The sequence below is a fragment of the Plectropomus leopardus genome, chromosome 8 (genome assembly GCF_026936395.1).
Source record: "Plectropomus leopardus strain MGB_pleo_1.0 chromosome 8, ASM2693639v1, whole genome shotgun sequence".
Classification (NCBI taxonomy): domain Eukaryota; kingdom Metazoa; phylum Chordata; class Actinopteri; order Perciformes; family Serranidae; genus Plectropomus; species Plectropomus leopardus.
In genome coordinates, this window is record NC_142183.1 from 29,748,525 (window position 1) to 29,770,016 (window position 21,492).

General features: G+C 38.3%; 1 protein-coding gene across 2 annotated transcripts in view; it reads right to left on the reverse strand.

Moving 5' to 3' along the window:
• The window catches only part of pigg (phosphatidylinositol glycan anchor biosynthesis class G (EMM blood group)), a 104,323-nt gene that overhangs the window by 15,745 nt on the left and 67,086 nt on the right, over positions 1-21,492 (reverse strand). For both annotated transcript variants that reach the window (XM_042493499.2, XM_042493498.2), the window contains exons 11-12: positions 9,989-10,298; positions 158-321 (exon numbers count right to left, since the gene is read on the reverse strand). In XM_042493499.2, coding sequence (XP_042349433.2) covers positions 158-321; positions 9,989-10,298 — 474 coding nt within the window. The remainder of the gene's footprint in view (positions 1-157; positions 322-9,988; positions 10,299-21,492) is intronic.

The following is a 21,492-nucleotide window of genomic DNA, read 5'->3' on the forward strand; positions in this document are numbered from 1 at the left end:
TTCAACACTATGCATGAAAAAAATCAATTAAAGAGAAACATCTTAATGAATGATCCCGCTTGGCGACCCATTACATTTATCTCATGAACTCTTGTGGGGCTGCGACCCCCATGTTGGGAACCACCGGCTATAGAGTGACTTTAAAAGTGACACTTACCTGTCTCTCTCTGAGCTGAGGTAGCAGACGAGGTGACACGCCCACAGCAGGGGCCCCGCGTAAGTGCTGAGGGCCGTTAGGAAGATGGCAGGCGCTTCAACGTAACTTTCCAGCCCAACAAAGCCGACTGAGATGTCCACAGTGGCGATGTTGTTGGAATTACCCTGCAGGAACACAAAGAAACGTTATTTTAGCATCACCACAGGTACAGGAATAACTTAGCTTGTATGCAGACAAAAATGAGTGCACAAAGATGTGTGGGTGAAGCTTTGTAAGCATTTCAGAGCTCTAAAGATACGGCCCTTTGCTTTATCATCATTACTGGGAGCTTCTGGCGCCTTCCCAGTGGCCCACTTGTTTTTTGTGGTTTTCCAGTCCCTGACCAGAGCTACATACACAGCTTCCTGTCTCCACTCCTGTTAGCACCACTCAGGCTACTGTGTAAGTGCCACCAAAACAGCACACACATTTTTTTTAGTATATTTCTGGCTTATTTCACTTTGCAACCAATTTCCAGTATCTCTGCAATGAGCCAAATATGCCTGCAGTAAAGTGGAAATATTAAACTCCTCTAACCTTGTTTGATTTCTTTCTCTCTTGTTCTGAAGTTTCAACTCGAGCTTTAGAGAAATGTTGCTACTGCAATGAAATCAGGATTTATAGTCCCAATATAAAGGGTGTTTGGTTTTGTAAATGTAGGATATATTTACAAAAAGACACCGTGCCTTTGTTGAGATGCAATAATATAGTGCTTACTTTAAAAAAACTGTGCAGGTATTATGAAGAAACATTCCATAGTTGAGAATTTTTAAAGAGTTTGTCTTTTTATTGCTCAATCAGCATCTCAGACATTATTTATTTTATTTTTTTTAAATGAAAGAATAACGAAATATATAACCTGATCTGTCTTTAGCCAGTGCAGATAATAAATTAAACATAAGCATAATAAAGTAAGTATAATAAAGTAAGCAGGTTAAGATATTTTTTTACCAGAGAATCTCCTTAACTCCAGTGAAGCACAACACATTTCTGCACCCAAAGGTATAGATTTTAGCTGACTGCATTCAGATCAAATTAGGCAAAAAATAAATGAATAAATAAATAAAACAAAACAAAAAACAAAGGCAAAATAATCCATTTTAAACTTGTGGTTCTCAGGTGCTTAATCTGATCTCTGGGAGGCACATTCAGGTTGCTGACATCACCTGCGCTCTGTTCACGCCTCGCAGACGCAACCTCCAGACAAATCAATCAACCCGAGCCGCTGAACAGCACCTCTGACAGACGCTGTCACGTCTGCTCACATCTTTTCCTACAGAATTCATTTACAGTATTTCGTTTTGTAAGCCTTTTATACTTGCCAGATTTAACTTCCATGTGTGTGACAAGTGATAATTACATTTTAAATTCATTGTGATTGTCGCATGAATGTTTCACCCTATACACACACAAGAAAGAGAGAAATGTGCAGGAATTAGCAGACATCTCCTCTGTCTGTCAATGATGATCCATAAACAGCAAAGCATTAAGTGATGGTTTGTTACCCTTCTGTGCACACATTTCTGATCACAGAGAGAGAGAAGATTAACAGCTGGCTCCATACAGTGTTTTCAGTCAGCAGGTTGAAGGCGGCGTTTGGATATTTTCTACTTGCTTTCTGGCTGAATTCCTGCTGTGATTTTTCCAAATGTGAGGCGTGTCATTCAGCAGCCTCAACAAATAGATCCCGTGTGAAAAAACAGAAGTGCAGGAAATGTTTTATGAATGAAATTAAGACAAAATTGATTGTCATAACTTGCATGGAGTGGGGGAGGTCTGATCATTGCTACAGTTTATGTATGGCATTCAAAGAAAAGAGTGAATATTATATTTTGTGGAAAGACTGATGTCTGCAAACACAGGTGTGGACTTGAGTTACAAATCTGTTGGCCTTACACTCAATCTGCCAAAAAAGACTTTCAACTCGACTTGGACTTTAACATCAATGACTCGTGACTTCACTTGGACTTTCAGCCTTTTGTAAATACTTGATACCTTCCTCCACACCCAAAAAGTTTCTTATGTGAAAACGGTGCCACAAATCAATTTATTTCCTGAATCAACTAACTTTAATTCTGTCAATTCCTAGTAAGTCAACACTAAATTCTCCAATCCGACAGCATCCAATCAAGCTGCAGGAAAGAATCAAAGAAAGTAACCTTAAGTTACTAAATGGCGATTGGCATAAATGATACCAAAGATAATTTGGTTTGCACAAAGAATACTTGGTGGTCAACAAAGAATTGCAGTATGCAGAGAGTGTGGGTCAAAAAGAACAGACACAGATCAAATTCATTTCACAGTTGATGTGGCACAAATAAAGGTAAATTGAGATTAACATTAGGCTAATGCAATTAGTAAGCTAATGCTTGGCTAACCTTACCTTAATAGCTAAATAACTTTTAACAATCAATTTTTAAGAAATAAAAACACTTTTTTTAAAGCACTCTTATTTTTGTAAATTCAATTTATTATTACTCACTCCTGTTGTTAGAAGAGCATTTTGTAAAGAGCACATTATGACTCACTTAGGACTCGAAACTCAAAGTTTAGGACTTGGGACTTGGCTTGGGATTTGTCAGTCTTGATTTGGGACTTCACTTAGGAGTTGGTTGCAAAGACTTGTAACGTGCAAAGCAATGATCTGATCCCGCCTCTGTCTGCAGACTGTTTGATGAGGATAACTTAAAAGCGATGTATGACAACCTGAATAGTGTTATGAGCACCAAACAGGAATATCTGCTGTAACTTGAATGTTTACTCCAAGTTCAAGTAAGTTACTAAACTCAACGATAATGACACGGACAGTAGCACCACTTGACACTTTTGTACTTTTATATCATGTTGAACAGCCTACGTGCACACACAAGGCCACACTTTGTATTTGGTGGGTCTCTTAAAATTGTCTAAGGTCTCAGCACTTCTTTTGTTATGCTTAGGGACATGGCTCTTTTGAATTATTTATGTATTTTTGGACTTACTGATCACGCCTTTAATAATAATACATTTTATTTGATATATGCCTTTCAAAACACCCAAGGTCACCTTATATCAAGTATCAAATTGTTGTTCAAATAAGCTCTGTTTCTCTTTGGAGAAGGCATGTAAGCAAGACTACTAGTGCCTAGTTTATGGAGAAAATAACTATGTCACCACACAATGGTGCAGAAACAGGCAATGGATAACTTTAAATTGAAAATCTCAATAGTCTTGATAGATACTGTTGCACTGGTAAAACTCAAGAAAACTTTGACCAAACAGAAGGCACCATGGAGAAATACTATGATGGTAAAGATGAACATGAGTGGAGAAAAAGCTAAACTTCAAATCCACTGTGACCCATAAAAACAAAGCCTCTGTATTTTCAGCTATGAGTTATGCAGGACGAGACAGCGACATTTCTCTAAAATGATTAACAGTCAGGAACATCAATAACACCTACACTCTATTTGCCAAAGTGGACAAGCTAACAAACCCCCCCCAAACAGAACACTCTTTTCCACAGAGAAATGTAATGAATTTCCTTGCCTTTTCAGTGAAAAAAAATCAAAACTAGAAGACTGACCATCAATGGCACACAGTCAAACAATGGAAATATACCATCTCTACAACCACCTAGAAGCAATCTGAATGCTATGACAAAATGTAATACTATTAACCAAAAAATTCTAGAGAAAACAGTTAAGCACCCTAAATCATTGATATGCTGACTTGTTACACTGCCGTTGGAAGTTTAGGTCCTGGGAATGAGTCACGTTTCTTATTTGAGAGTCTAGCTGAAAAATGTTTGGTTTTTTCACTGAGCTTGGGAGGTTTCACGGTATAATGGTAATACTATTCACTACTCAACTCATTATATGAAGTGCACAGCACGCACCACCAGAGCTCAGTCTCTACTGGTGGAACAGGCAGCTGAGCTGACAGACAACGTGATTCCTAGTGGTTACAGGGATAACTTACAGGAATGTAAACAGCCGCCGGCCAGCAACGGCTGAGAGAGACCGTGGGGAATAATGGCATGATTTTACATCTAACTTGGTGGATTAAGGATTTATTTAAACCAAATCAGAGTTTATGATTGCTGTAACAGTGTACTTGCTAACTCGATTACTAGCAAGAGTTTTTGGTTTTGGTGAATTTTGTTTCCGTTGAATTTGAATGAAGTGTGTTTTATGATGAGTCAATAAGGCCATTAAGCCTTGTTGACTCATCATAAAATCAACGGAAAACTGCCGTTACTGAGAGAAAGGTGAATTCAAAAGTTGTGCAGTTGTATTTCTGTTTAATATGGAAAATAGGTGTGAGAATATTGCCTTTCTTAACATTTTTGTGTTTCTATTGTGTATTTATTAGTCTGAAAAGCTGAATGTAAGTCGCACACTCGCTGTCAGGGGATAGGGGTTTTAGCACTGCACACTTATATTTTCATATACCATATACACTGGTGAAATTTTTGAATTTCTGAACAGAAAACTGCTGGACAGTGTGAAAAATTGAGCAGGACTTCCTGGGGGAAATCTTGTTTTTTTCAGATCTTGTATGGAAGGTTGGAGTAAATTTGACACCATGGGCAGTTCTGACTTTGAAAGAACAACAACAACAACAACAATGACTGCTGCAGTTACGCAGATGATGCTCAGATATATCTGGCTGTCTCACCAGATGACTTTAGCTCAATAGACTAACTATGTCATTGTTTATAGCAGATAGATGATTGGATGAGCCCATTTTTCCCCCAAGTGAATAAGGACAAAATAGAGATTAGTATCTCTGACAATGAGGAGAAGATAATCAGTTTTAAAAATTACCCAACTCTCGGGGATCTAAAAACCAAAGACCAAGTCTGATGAGGCTGAATAGACACAGATCTCACTTTCAGCAGCCATATCAAAGCAATTAGGAAAAAAGTGTTTTATCTTCTTAAACATATAGCCAAAATCAAGGGTTTAGTGTCCCAAAATGACCAAAACAGGCTCATCCATGCCTTTATTTCCAGTGGAGTGGACTACTGTGATTGTCTCTTAACTACTGCTCCCACAGGGACCATTAAACAGCCACAGCTCTTCCAGTATGCAGCTGCTAGAGATATATCTAGGACCAAGAGAACAGAGCAAATTACTCCAGTACAGAGATCTTTACACTGGCTTCTAGACAAATAGATTTTAAAGTGCTGCTACTACTGCATAAATCCCTGAATGGTTTAGGCCAGGAATATATCTCTGATATGCTTAAAAAATATGAACCATGCATGACTCTTATGCCGTGTCTACACATACGGTAAAAAGATATTTTTGTAAACAGATATTTTCCTTGTCATTTTGTCCTCTCGTCCACACACAAATAGAGTTTTAGTTCACTAATTTTTCAAAATGCCTTCTAAGGTGCAGATTGTTCAAAACTCTGCTTACTTTTTATCTGTGTGGACATGTAAAACAGAGCGTTTAGGAAACAATAACACCATCTCTTTAACTCATACAAGCCTATTGTTGCTTTGTGTGATGATGCACATGAAACAATAACAATGGCAAAATAACTTATTGGTTTGTGTACTTTTAGAACTCATCTGGTCAGATGGCACATTGCAGAGTGGTACGTAATGATGCAGCCTTTGCTGTTATGCTGCATGTGACTCAAACAAACTGCCAGCAGATCCTTGATGTACCTTGAATATAGCTATTTTTAAATCCAGTTTGAAATTATCTATGATTGTGTCTATGATTGAGCTCTAAAACTTGAATGCTATTCGTAATATACTTTAATTATGGAAGTTGACCCCAGCAGACATCAAGATTTATCCACTACGCCTTTATTCTTTTTCATGTATTTAGTATTTCTTTTCACATTAGTGGTCTTTTATTCATATTACCCTGTTTTTAATTACTATTTTATGTACTTTGCACTTCTTTTAATTACAACTATATATGGGCACTACTTTGGCTTTTATTCATGTAAAGCATGAATTGCCCCTGTGTACAAAATGTGCTAAAAGTACTGAACTTGGTATGCTTGTGATGATTCAGATTTCTATGCTAAATTGTATCTAAATTTATACCCACGAGATGACTTGTCCCTACTCATGTGGCAACACAAACTGGCACATTTGTGAAGAATACACACCTTCTTTCTGCTTTACTGACCATCTGGTTTTGGAACGGTGATAAATCCACAAAAAATCCACTGCAAAGTCTGAGTCATCCATCATCTCAAATGATCAAGGCAGCTAAACGCAGACGGCCAAAACTTCTGCCGTGAGACATGATGTTAATTCATCATGTGACACGATTTAACTTTTTTGTGACACTAGCAATGTCTGCATCTGAGGTTACCTGGAATATCTCCCATAATCCTCTTGCGTTTTGTGTGTTTGGCTGCCAGACAACAAGGACACTTGGAAAACAACAGCTTTCTGGCAATATTTATAATTAAGCCTCTGAAAACACAACAGCAAAAGCAACTGTGTCTAGACTTTACATAAAAGGGGACCTATTATTCTAATTTTCATGTATATACCTGCAATTAGGTTTCTACTAGAATATGTTTATATAATTTAATATTCAAAAGACACTTTATTTTCCTCATACATGCTGCGTGAGTGCCGTGTTCCAAGTTTGGGGAGAAATTAACAACATCAGCCTCCAAGATGACATGTTTCGCCTGACATTAGCATGTAGCTACATATAACAGTGCATTTGCAAGCAAGGAATGACTGGGTACAGACACATCTTACCCTTAAAAATCAACAAAGTTAACAAAGTTCTCAGTTGATTAGTTAGTGTGTAAGAAACACTGATGGCAGAGGCTTCAGAAAAATGGCCGTTTTTGCCATCACAAGCAGCTCCCGGAAAGAGGCAACATCTCGCGGCAAAGAAAAGAAGTGATGTGAGATGAAGCAAAACTAGAGTAAACATTGGTGTGGCTCTCCAACGCTGGAGAAAGCTCTTGTAGAGTAAAAGATGCGGTTTGATGCTGAACTCGCCATGTTTCTTTTAGACGGGTAAGTAACATCTGAGGTTGGCTATTTACTGAAACATATCTTTAGTGTAACTAATGACAATCTGTGGGCTCCCATCTCATGATAAAATTTTCAAATGGCGGGATGTGACAGTTTTCTTGTTACTGTGGCGTTGCTAAAACTGAGCTCAGTCAGCTAAAAAGTAAACTATTCACAAATGCCACACCTAAAGATCATAAGATAGCAGCCTTATCTTGGCCGACTGTATTCTTACTCTGCTGTCAGTTATGAGTTGCCTTTATTTGTGACTGATGACTGTAAATTGCAGTTGTATGGATACAGCAGTAGACCGACATTTAAAGGGAGAAACACTGCCCCCTATTCAGTTTGAGTGGCTGTCTGGAACTTACATAATGCACCTTTAATGTCTTACAGCTCTAATCAATTTGTCGTCCAGAGCTCACTAATCAGCTGCTACTGTACTCGCTGATTAGATTTTAATTCAGCATAATTTTGATTGTTGTGCGTGACACCAGTTTTTGTTTCAGAGCAGCAAATTTAAATCACATGCGTTGCCGCTTTACAGATCCATTATGGTTACAGCTTTGTTGAGAACGTTATTACTCAAAGGTCTGTAATTACATGCCTGGGCGCCTGGGCTGAAAATTGTCTGTTGGCGGTCTATTCCCGAGCCCATCACAGTATTAATGACCCCAGGGTGATGACGCTTATTAAATTGTTAGCGATGTGGAAGCTCAGTGTTGACAACAACACACATCTGCTAACCAAATATCTGTCCTGGGTGGAGGTTAAATCAAAGGGCGGGTATCATATCAGCCTTGGAGGAGCATTCACAGCTCACACACCGCTAACACCTTAACACATCCACAGGAAACAACTGGTCCAATTGGTCTTCATGCCAGTGCCGGATGAAAGTAATATAATTTACACTCAAACACACCCTCTGCCCAGAAGAACTGCACCTATTACAGTATCCAACACTTTATCAGTGGTGATAGCTTTCCTAAATGTTGCTACACTCTGTGTCAGGGCGTTAAATTAGATGTCTCCTACAATCAGACAAGGAAAACTTGCTTACTGATTTGCTGCTCCCTGAAGTCGCTTTTGTAGATATGGTAGGAAGTGATTTTGGCTCTGATTCGCATCTTCACACCTCTTTTCTTTTGGCGTCAGCAGCAATACGTATTGCCGTTTGTGAAATGGTTGTAATTTGTAAACTCTTAATGGTTTAATAATTGTTTTTTAACTGCAAGACTGATTTTTAGCTGTAATGCAGGGTGAATTTTACTGGCCTGGACTACAATCAAAGTTAATTTGGAGAGGTCGACAGGGAGGTTCAAACAAGTTTGTCTCCCCACTGTCTCATATACTATTATTACTCTGAGGATAAAACAGGTGGTAATAACATTGTGGGGAAATCATAGACTGTATAAAACACTTGGACATAGCCTCCAGGTGTGAAAAGTGAGGCCAGTGGGGAAGTGCCTGCATTTATTCTAATGGCCAGCAGGGCGCAAATCCACTGTTTGCAAAAATAAATCTGACTGTATTAGAGTCTTTGATACATCGACCACACTTCTCACTTGATTTATTAGTTCAGTTAAGATTTTCCTAATAAGTTTATGCTCTCAATCAGTAGTTTCAAGTCTTCTTCAATGCAGCATGATGTTTATCTTGCAAATGATGGTTCAATTTAGAGTAAAACGGGCATTAAATCACAGCATACTTCAGGGTGTGGCTACTTTGTGATTTAAACTGCAGACATGGCCAGCTGTCAGTAGGGATAGAAGTGTGACAATGCGCAGTCCCTCCCTCTTAACCAAATATGGTCACTTCTGGCTCCAAAAACACCAACATGGCGATGACCAAAATAAATGGTGACGTCACAGTGACTACATTCGTTTATGCACAGAGAAAAAGTTGCTCTGTGGTTTTGGTGTTTGACCACTCAAACAACAAAGTTTCCAAAATAAAGAGCGATAAATTGACGGGCTATAAATTCAAATACACACAGAGTCTTCATTTTAGCCAGTGTTTAGTTTGTCCACTCTGGGCTGCTGTAGAAGCAACATGGCATACTCCGTTGAAGCATGGATGTGTAAAGAGAACTGGATACAGCATTGGAGGCGGGGCCCTGTATATTCCCACAAAAGTTGCTAAGTGTCGCATGAATTCGATAAAGTTTAACTACTGTGTATGAAATCACTCAGCTGATGGGCACTGCTTCCACCTGTGTGGCCCGTGGAGCAGGCGCACTCCAAACTTCCGCCAGCCGAGCCGGCTACTTCTGGTTGAGTGCTCTGCTAACTTGAATGGGAATAAAATGATTCAGTATTGCTGCTCTTTTAGACTCTTGAATATAATCAGAAATTAAGTGTAATTAAATTCTGATACCAATCAAATTCTGATAGTGAAACAAGTCGTTTTAAGGATTGTGATGCTCAAAAAATTGTATCATCTAAGTAACAGACGTGTTTTTCACCCTTGTAAGTCTATGGAAAAAGTATTTTTGGGTCAAATGACATCACGTGACTAATGTCAGAGTTTGACATTTACAAAAGTTAATTTCAAAGGCCAGCGCACCTAATGGGGGCCTGTGTGAAAGAGGAACCACTTTATACAGTACGTAGACATAGACAACTCAGGAAATGAAAACATAACAATTATTCGTTTCAGGTGGTTATACACTAATTAAAACATAATCATGAATATTATGTACCATTTTGCCAATAGATGCCCCTAAATCCTCCACAGTGGACCTTTAACAGACAAAGTTGTGGCTAAATATTTGCATCACTGATATCGATACGGTTGCTTACCTGAAAGTAAAAGAAGGCCTGTCCGAACCAGTAATGCATGATGGTGGTTTGGGCTGCGTCATAATGGAGTTTCTTCCAGATAAACTGAGCCATGAGAGTCTGGATTAACAGGCAGCAGCAGAGGACCGGCAGGTTGTGAGCACGAAACAACAGGGAAACCAACAAGACCAAGCCGCTGTAAATCTCCCATAATCCCCTGCTCTTCAACTTGGCATCTGCTGTGAGAATTTGGGATCGCAACAGGTCTTTGGTGCCCGTGAAGAGGATGCCCAAGATGAAGACGTAAACAAAGCGCGCCTCCACCGTTCCCCTAAAAGAGAGAGATTACACTGTGTCATTTTTGCAATCGCAGTAAGGCAGTATTGATTTTTCTCCACAAAACTCCTCGTTCAATATTCAAGTGAACTGAAGTAAGTGACTCTGGGATTCTGGCAGCTTTTCTGTACCTGTTCATGCATTTAGCAATTAAATATCAGCAGATTTTCTGTATGGGAACGTGAGAAAAATAAATTAACTTTAGACTCTATGTACTGAATGATAAAAGAAAAATACTTCTTGACAACAAAAGATGTAAAACAATGGATGAAAATAAAATCGAACTAATTAACAGAACCAAAACAACAGTCTTAATAAATCAAATGCAACAGAGCATGAAGCCCCAACACAAGCTTTGAAAAGAAGACAGAAAGTCTGCACATATTACCTCTGTGATACTGAGAGAGAAACTTTGATAAATGGGGTGTCTTATAATAAACAAGCAAATACGGCGGCAACAGTTACAGCAGATATGATAAAAATTGAGTGCAAAAGCTCAAAGCAGTAGCTCATTTTAGGCAGAGTTACCCATCATCACATGTTTCATTTATTAATCTTAATTTATAGCAAAAGTTTGGGACTATAAGCATTTTCTCATATGCATATCAACAATCCTATAATCTGCAGTCAGATAGACTATATCAGTAGTTCCTGCATATTTCTGTCAGACCTCGGTTATAATAGCTTTTCAGAGTTCACTGCTTTAATTAATTTCATAACCTGTGTCTTGTTAGACGGGTTTCCTTATATTTCTGTAACTCATAACCCTTCTTTCATTCAGTATGCAGTGTGTCAATGTAACATTAATAATTAAAGGTATGAGCCTGGAAGACAGAATGAATCGCCCGAGGAAAACAGACTTTCTCACACCCATCATTCTGTCTGTTGTACTCTACATCGCTCTCATTTGAGAAACGTGGTATCAACACATTCTCAGTGCATTTTAGGGTCATATGATTTTCTTCAGCTGCTTCTGATATCAAATCTCTCTTTTTTGAATGAAGTCTCATAAGTTGTAACTAGTGAGAATAACAACAGTTGCAATGAAACAAGCAAAACTCCAAGATACTGTTGAAGGTCACAGAGGGATTATATAACAGACTTGGAATATTAAAAACGTTTCTTTTGACATTAATTTATGTGAAAAGTCTAAACTCACTAACAGATGACACCCTGTGTTTGTTTTTTATATAATTGTCGTAAGTAATGTACAGTGCGTCACACTGGACTATGCGTCAGTAAATGGGATGGATAGAACATGTTCTGGATATTTCATAGACTAACAGGGATGGTAAAGTTTAGGAAATTACAATTATAATACCAGTACCTTAAAGTAATACTGATACTAGGGGCTGCCCTCTGAAAGGTGGGGATTTTAATCATCAGTTGGAGACCTTTCACTTGAGTAAGATTGCTTCAAGTCTAGCAGTAGTTTTTTTTTTTGCTAGTTAGTGTGTAGCGCAGTTCACTGCGACAAAACCTGGGGACCAAAACGTCCCCAGATTTTGCTGCATAGTGACTGGTCTTCATGTCCATGCGACTCTTTGGTAAAGATAGCTTTAGAAACAACACAGCAGCCTGGAGGGGGAGAGACCTTGCACTGCACTGTAATGCTTTGATATAACTTCTACCTTTTACTTAGAAGTGGTCTGCAAAAAATGTTGACATTTCAGATCTGCTGCTGGCGCAGTTCGTGTTTACCATATTATGCGAATGTTGCGGTCACACTGAACGTCCTGCTGAACCCTGTTCAAACTTTCAACCTTTTTATGGTGAATAAACTTAGGATTTTCAAATATTCATATTGAACAGCCAAATCTAATTTGACCGGCATAATTCTGTGTAAAGCCTTATGTGATACTGTACTTCATCTTATACCTCTTTTTCCTCGTTTATCACATTCTCATCACGTAAATGGAAGCACTTAGAAAAATGCTACTGGATGCAACAGGCTAGTGGTATTGCCATACTTTTGAAAGCTTTGGTGACATATCGGCTCACCGATACACAATAACAAATATGTAAACACACATTCTTGACTTTGCTAAACCTCAGACTGTATGAATTGTAGCTGCTGCAGTAGTGGGCCAATCACATCTCACATTTAACTGAAGAACTCTTGCAGTAATTGGCTGCTAGTAAAAAGCTAATCTCATATACTATTTTATGACTGTGAGTTTGAGGACCCTGTAAGGTTGCAGTGTTTCATGATTTTTGAGAAACGTCGTAACTCCTCTGAACCGGCCGGTTGTGGATGCAAGTGATTACATGGTGAAAGGTTTTTCAGATAGATACACACATGCATGCACAACCTCTCCGTGCTCACGCTTAGCAGAGAGAATTAGTCAACATGAGTGGAAACACCTGCGTGAGTCGACTAAAGCTAAAGTGAACTGCCACACTTTTAATATAGGTTTTGTACCTGTAACTTCTGCTTATACTGCAGATATGCAAATTAGAGTTATTGTTTACTACTTACTTACTATGTTTGAGTTGTCAAATCATCACAGTTTACAAACTGATGCATGTTTGCCTTTTTTAATTCTAAGTAAAATTATTCAGAAATAATGACCCAAATCAGACATTAGACTGTAATCAGAAGCATGACTCACTCTAAGAGTATTTTTTGCCAGCTGGCTTCCTACTTGTAGTGCCCACTTCGTTTTTGTCATTTATACAGTTTGTCTTTCTGTTGTCAGACAACTGTGCCTGCTCATTCAGCTTGAAATGGTTGGATCCAAAATCGCCTCAAGTGAACTTGACATCTTTGTCTCCAAACAATTACCATAACAACTTTAAAGTCCCTCTCCTGACAAATGATTAAAAAAAACAACTTATAATAATATTGACATTTTATTTGATATGGTTTTCCCACATAACGGTATAGTTACATACGAGGAAAGTTAACACTGGTGAATATTTGTTTACTTCCATTCAATACGAGCAGAAGGGCAAATAAAACATTTGCTTCCTGTTGCAAAGCAATCTTGTATCCTCACTTCGTTTTGAGTTTAGCTTTGGTGAACTTTGACTGGCAAAGTTGCAGCTTCAACCAACAGCAAAGAAGTGTTTGCAGAGACACACCAACCAGCTGATTTTATATGATATTGATTGTGAAAACAATCTCACATGAGCCATCTTGCCTGGCTGTAAGTGGGTCAGCAGACAGGCATGGAAAGTAAGGAAATGGAAGATTTACCAATATCATCATATTTCACTGTATTTATCAGCAAACTTGTTAACATTAGCTAGTAAGCTAGGTTTCTGTGTCTACAACATCAGACACTGCCCAAATTCAACACGGATTTCACCTCAGCCGGCGATAGACACTTGCAATCCAACCATCCAGAAGTTCTGAATTCACAATTTTCCTCTGTGAAATCGTGGACTATCAACTCCCAGAAATCCCTCAAATGTGGTCGCTCCCACATAGAAGGAGGCTTGCCTTTCCATTATCGCTTGCATAACACGCCTACATCGGCTTTGATTGGAAATAATGACGGCTAGTGCAGTGGCTGCAGTAGAAATAAACCTGCTAATGTTTTGGACATCCATCGCGCAATTGTCGACATATCCAAAAAATTTCACTTAATTTTTTCACAAACCTGTAATGGAAACCATCCTGGTATAAAAACATTTTAGGATCCAGTTTACATTACATTCACTGTGCTAATGCTAACTCTGCTCTCTGCACTGACAAGTTCACTCTGTGATCGAGGTTTCAGGTTTCTTTTGCTAATGTGTTGAAGTCTGTTCTCCTGTCGATGCTTGTTTCCTGTATTAGACAGCCATTTGCTTTCATATTAGTAATGTATCTAATGTAGCTTGACCAGCGCACATCAACTCCTTCAGTAGAGGAAAACACATCTTTAGTGACAATCTTTAGACAGATACGAGTCAGTAAAGTCAAGGTCAGACATTTTAGGGAACATGACACATTTTTGAGTGGTAGGGGATTTTCAACACAGAACGTTTCATCCTTAATAGTTAGACGAATGTAAGCTACGTAAGCTTTGAATTCATGTCAGCAAGATTTAATGCAGATTTTAAGATGGGTAAGGCCCATAATGTATGCCCTGTGAGTCTGGGTCTTAAGTCTGAAGCTACAAGGTTAAAAAAAAGTTTCCGTAAGGCCCTCCTCATTCTAAAAGGCTTACTCTACAAAAATCATTTTTCAACTATCAATAATTTATATGCTTAAAAACTCCCAAATTGAAGCTTTAAAGCAAAAGTGCTTTCGATTACGAAGGCAATTACATTTAGTCTAATTTCCATTTCAGGCATTCAGTGTATGCTCTCTTATCCACAGAAACTTTAATGAAAAGATTTTTTTTCTCTCCTCAAAACTGCTCTTTAATTAACTTACATTTATTAATATTTGTCCAAAAAAAGAGGAATGAGTAAATTAGCCCTTATAAAACAGAAAACAGACAACAAAAGAGTGGAAAGAACCGCAGTGATGATAAGTTGCTTTATTCTATTTCAGAATGGATGAAGGGGAAATAAAGAGCATTAGGAGCTAATGAAGTTAAGGAGCTGTGCTGCATTTTTAAGGAGCTACAGCCCGAGGAAACTGAGGCTTTTAATTGTATTCTCTGCAAACATTAAGCAATTAACCCAGTCAGTAAGAATGCAATGTTTTTACACATTAACCTATCAAACACAGTGCCCCCAGATCATATCTAACATCCATTTAAAGTACTAATTCCAATCAGTGACATCTTAAAAGCTATTTACACATTAAGAAAGTCTTGCGTCTGCAAGCATGACATTAGAAACATGCTTCTTCTCCAGTGAAGTCTGACACGGAGTGAAGCGACATTTATTTTGCAGCAGGATGCAGTCAAAGCTGAAAATGTACTACAGGATAATAGCTGACCCTGAAGGAGTTGAGCAAGTATTGGACATGTATTATTAATCAGTGTATTTTGTGGAAACCTGTTCCAACAGGGGGGAAGGAGCAGAGTAATACGCTCCACACAGCACTATTCTTTATTATTCACTATTCCCCTAACAATGTGGCAGGGATTGTATTCATCATTATTTTATGCAAAGGAAAAGTGGAAAATCCTGGCCTGGATTTGATTTTCATGCGAGGACAGTGATGGATTTGAGCTGCCGGGCTTACTTGTTAACGAGCGTGCTGGGTGGAAAAACCTAGAGAATTACAAACTGAGCTTTTCACCCGACATGCAACAAAAAGTATTGTGCTGTGCGCTTAATGTGGCTGTGCTCACAACTAGAAAGCAGGATTGGAAACACATGAGATTTACATGGACATTAAAAGATGCCTTCCCTTCTGAAACCTGTATTACCTGTGAAAGACTAATCCAAATCAATCTGAAACAACAAACACAGAGGCATGAAAAATTCTGAATTGCTTTGACATTTTCAGTGCAGAAAGCACAAGCCGTCCTCCTTGTCTGAGCAATAAAGGCTCTTTCCTGTTTATGTCATTTCCCCAATTGCAGCCCCCCTCCAAAGTGGCTGCAGTTACTTTAAGTGTCTCTGATTATAGTATATCACACAGCAAAGCTTTGCACCTTTCAGATTCCTCAACTTCTCCAGCCCTTACTTAAATGAGTCATTTAGCTCAAGGGGGGATGATGTCATTATTTCCATCGAACTCTACAGACAAGCAGCAGGTACTGCAACAACAAAGTCCCTGCTATCTGACACCGCCACACTCTAAAACCTGACAAGATAATCTTAGAAACCAGCTGCCCTAATAAAGTAAAGTACATGTAATTATAAATCCTAATTTATGTGAAGTTTACTTAAAATTAAGCTGCATTTACTTAATTTTGTCAAGTTGTTGCAACTTAAAAATGACAAGTGAAATTATCTTGTTCTTTCTAGGTGTTGGCAACTTCAGTAAACCAAGTTAGTCTGACTTAACTTGATCATGTCAAAGAGGATTTTGCCAATGATGAAGTTAAGAGATCTGTGAGTCCTCTTTTCTTAAAGAGAGAGAGTTTAAGAAAATAAAAATATATCTTTTTGCAACTTGCAGAATACAGAATACAGATATACTTGGTTTACTGGAGTTGTAAAAACTTAGAAAGACTGATTTAATGAAACTAGTCATTTTTAAGTTGCAACAACTTCATTAACTAAATTTCAGGCAGGGCGACTTTATTTCAATTCAAAGTGCTTTACAGAGCAATAAAATCTAAAAACATAATGAAGGATACAGCTTTACAATAAAATACTGGAAAGATAAGATATAAAAGGTAAAATCAATAACTAAATGATTTATGAATTTTAAAATAAAAATCACCATTAGAAATAGCAAAAGTGGAGACAATAGGTGCAATTATTATTATTATTATTATTATTATTATTATTACTTTATTTTTTTATTTTTATTTTTATTTTTATTTTTATTTTTATTTTTATTTTTAAATTATATGAAATCCAGTTAGTAATTACCTGGTTGAGTAGGCAATGTAAAAAGGGCAAGGCACAGGGTTTCCTAGATTTTTGTAAAAGTAAAATCAACTTTCAGTCAAAGTGTAGAAAGATGTAAGCCAGTTTAGGAGCAGCGTGTAACAATGGCAAATGGTGGGTTAATGATGCTGCATCCTCCTTTGAAGTGTGTGCTTGGTGTCAGTATGCACAGCATCTTGAAACTTCAGTCTAGAGGGAGATTTTGTTCCAGACTACAGACAGTGTAATTGTTAAGTCATTAGTATTGAACAACAATCCCATCAACCCTCCTCAGAGATATTATTGTCATTTTGTGTGAAGGAGTTTGGAAAAGTCCTCCAGTTGCCCTCCAGCATGCTGTAGTTCAGATCGCCATGCAAACACTGAGGTCACAGCGGGTCGCTTTTTCTAGAACAATAACAAGGAAGAGGCCAAAGTTGTTGTAAAATAATAGTGTTCAGCTGTGTCTTTCAGCAGAGCACATTCATCTTAAAGAATAATGCTAAGAGGGCATTTTGTTATTTTGGGCATCATTTGTCGAGATAACGTGTGGATTCACAGAGCTAGAACATAATAGAAATCTTTCCAGAGAATGCCACGATCAAATCAATAACACAAGAAGGCAGGTCATTAAACTTCCATTAAAGCAGATACAATATTAACATATCCTGACTGTATTAATTGATCACTGGATCAAAGTTATGTAGCCAGACACATAGAGAATGACTAGAGAATATAAAAATACGTCCAAAACACTATTACTCACACGACGATTCTCTCTGTTATTTCTTTCATTTTAAACATATTATAGTAATTATATTTAAAGGTCCCAGTTTTATAAAAAGTCAGATTTTCATTCCTCTTTAAATATAAAGTAGGTAAAGGGGTTATATAGAAACTGTGAAAGTATCAAAATGCTCAATCCACAGAGATATGCCCACAGACTGAAAGTGTGCCTTTAAACAACCCGTCAGGATTTCGGTGAATTTCACAAGTGTCACTTACAGACCGAATCACAATGTCTATTTACAAAAACTTCCAGGAAGAAAATCCTCACGTCACATACATGAAATCAAACAATGCTGAGCACAAGCTCTGGATGCTATATTTAGAATATTTTCACCGCTTTACCTTGCTGTCAGACAGCCTTTTTAAACGGGAATTTAAGCCGTTATCTCAAAGCCACAAGACTCTATTGACAAAAAGAGTCGTTTAACTCATCAGAAAACTAAGTTGCTGATCTACTGCGGCAGCAATCAGTTATTGTGTAAGGTAAAGCAGAGCAAATATTCAAATATAGCAAATATTTACACTGATATTAATTTTTGGATGGCTAAAATACATTTTGCTGCAGTCCTGTCTATAGCAGTACATTGTTTTTTTCTGTCCCCGTAGTTTATCAAAGATAAAAGCAAAGCAACAAACTACCTAAAATAAGCACAGCAACGATGTCACATAGGTCGGACCATTGGGTTTAACTAAACATAATTAAACATTACAGCTACGACTGAAAATGACACAGAAATGTCAAAGTTTGCTGATTTTACGTAACTCCAAAATTCAAAACAACTGCCAGTTGTCTAGCCAGAAGTGATGTGCAATGTGTCAGTGCAATGTCACAGTGATTTGGTCTATATAGACTGTTTTAAACTTGAAATATAAACATTTTAAATGGGTCCCTTTGTCCCAGTGTACATGAATGACATCGGCTGACAGACAGTTAACATGGACCCAAGCTGTTGCCTTGAAATGCAATGCCAGTAAAAAGATAGATTCATCTATAAGGATAGACAATGCTGCTGCAGTGCCATTACAGTCATTTCTCCCACTGCAATAAAGCTGACACCAAGTTGTTTACTCTATTCAGCAGTAAACTGAGATATCTGACATATCAATCACTGTCATTTTTCCCAACTCTAGTTGTTCCATCTTTAAAATGTGATACACAGTGTTGTGGGACTGTTAGCAGATATTGGTACACATGCTGCAAACACAGCCTCGTACTTTCATGCACCACTCAACATTTAGCAGTGTTTTGAATCAGAGGAACAGAGGACAGTTTTGTGGTTGTCAGTCCAATCTGATGAAATCATACACACATTCCTGATGAAGCAGAATAGCTGAGTGTTTAGAATATTAAAGGGGGCAGGCAGAAAAAAGCACACAAGAAAAGTTAAATTTTGAAAATACACCCTAAAGTTTCTCCCTTCTTAGCACCTCCCACCAGACGACCACGGGCATATGCACATGCTTTATACAGTAATCTCTAAGGAAGTCTCTCTTTGCTATGCTTTCTCTCTCTGTTTATCAGACCTCAAATCAGACAGGAATTAGCAGCTCAGAGACAGACCTTTGGTTAGGCCAGCACCAACCCTCCCATGCAGGGTGTCGCTGCAAGATTGTGGCCAGTAGCAGCGCCCGGTCTAACCTATATTTAAGGCAGTAACAGAAAGTAAGCTGATGGGATGGCATGGGATGGATTTGGGTTGCTGTAGCCACTGACTAGGGGTCTTTCTATGGAGCTGCTGCCTGCTCTCCTCCTTTCGAGCTACATAAACAAGAACTTGAAGTTGCAGCTGTGAGCCTCTGGCTTTGGTTTTTAGGCCTAACTATGAAGAACATTTCTCTCCATATCTGAGATGCTTTGCTGATATTGACACATGCTTTATTTTGTTGATCTATTAGACTCTCTTTTTGATAATTCCATAGTCCTTTTTTGGGGTTGCTTTGCAGTGTAGGCAAATGTCACCAATGCTGAAAAAGCAACTTTTTTTTTAAAAGACTCTCCACCATTGAACAAGGCTATCACTAAAGGGACGTGCATGTGCATCTGCATTTCTAGAACACTTAAAAAAGAAATGATTTGAAGCCTGAAAGCCAAGAGGAGGTGGAGAAGTGTAGTCTTCTTTCAGACCAACTGAATTACAGAATGCTCAAAGATTATTATTGGATTTTGGCCCAATGATGCCAAAATGGAACTGCCTTCCCTCCGCCTTAAAGAGTCACTTACACCACTAAACATTTTTTTATTTATTTCATCTCACCCGTAGTGTTATTTGTTAATTGAGAATGTTTTTGTGTGAGTTGCCAAATGTTGGCGATATCAACAGTAGACATGTCTGTCTTCTTTTAAATATAATGGAAAAAGATGATATTTGCCAACCAACTGTATCACCACGGAGAAGGAAGTGTGCAGCTACTCACCGACTGGAGGCTCGTGCTCGTGACAGCATGAGGTGTAAACATTTATGGCGTCCTCCTCAGCATGAGTAAGGTGAGGTAGCAGTAGATGCATTCTTCCTTCTGAGTGGTGATACAGTTAGCAGGTGTAGTTCAGCAAAAAGAAAATAGTTCCTACACTGTAACTAGGACGCCCAGTAGCTCAGTTGGTGGAGCGGGCACCCAACGTACAGAGGCTACGTCCTTGCAGCAGCAGTCAGGGGTTTAATTCCAACCTCTGCCATTTGCTGCAAGTCATCCCCTCTTTTTTCTCCTTCAGACTTAAGCTAAGGCAAAAAGCCTAAAATATAATCTTTAAAATAAAAAGAATTGGTTATTTAGCATTTTCCCAAAATACAGTAAAACACTTCAATCTTGATGCTTTTTGGAGCCAAAACAACAGTTAGCATAAACAGCGGGCTGCTTTACAATTCTACGGCATTATGCAGTATCTTTCATTTATATAAAGGTAGACCTAACAGACGGACAGAAACCACAATATTACCCTGTAAACCTCACATTCTACTGTAGAATACTGCAATAATTTAACAGTAATACTGAAGTGTTACAGTGTATGAAGCTGCTCACAGTAAAGCCTGTGGATTATCTTGAGTAATTGGATCATGATTGCTGATGGAAGGCATTGCTGTTGAGTTTTTCAAATGTATTATTTTGTGTTTTGAGGACCACAACCTAAGTGTCATCTACTGTAGTTCCAGACTGGAGTGAAGGAAGACATCTCTACGGTCAATATCTACAACACTTGGCAACTCACACCTAAACAATCAAGACTGATAAATAACACTACAGGTAAGAGGAACAATATGTCATTCGGTTTTTGGAGTGAACCGTCCCTTTAAACTCTTGTTATATAATAACATGAGATCTTTTTCAAACATTGAATAACTATTTCTTGCTTATATTGTTATACTGGTTATATACAATTGGATATTATCAAGGAAACAACTTTAGATTTGAAACAAAGTTTTCACGGGCTTTAAAGCCTTAGGGAATCCCCCACATTACTTGGTGGAAAAACCCCAGTGAAATCAATCTGATCTTATTTGCTGCATTTTGTAATCTTAATGGTAGTAGCAGTGGACAGAAAACAGTAGCTTGTCAAGATGTGGTACAGAGGAGCTGCCTGGATTTCATGTTACCTTGGAAACAAGCGCTGGTGTTCCAGCAAGTGAATAAGAAACGGTAAGACGATGTCCAATTCCCGTCAACATGTTTGGTATATCCCCTTCATCAATCACCTGCGTCGGGCTAACGCTTACAGTAAATCAGCCAAAACAAGTAATTCACTGCCAGAGGAGAGCTTTGAAGCAGACGCCTGAGAATGAGGAGGGCCCGCGATGCTTTGTCTGAGCCGTGGTCTTTCTGTCGGATAAATCTGGCCACGTCAAAGTTGCAAACTATTGAAATGCCACTGGGACAAAGTGGCAGACTTTAAAACAATGGCTATGGACAAAACATCTAATTACACTACAAACCGCTAGATCAATACCTACTCTGCTGGCAGTGTGTGTTGATGTCTT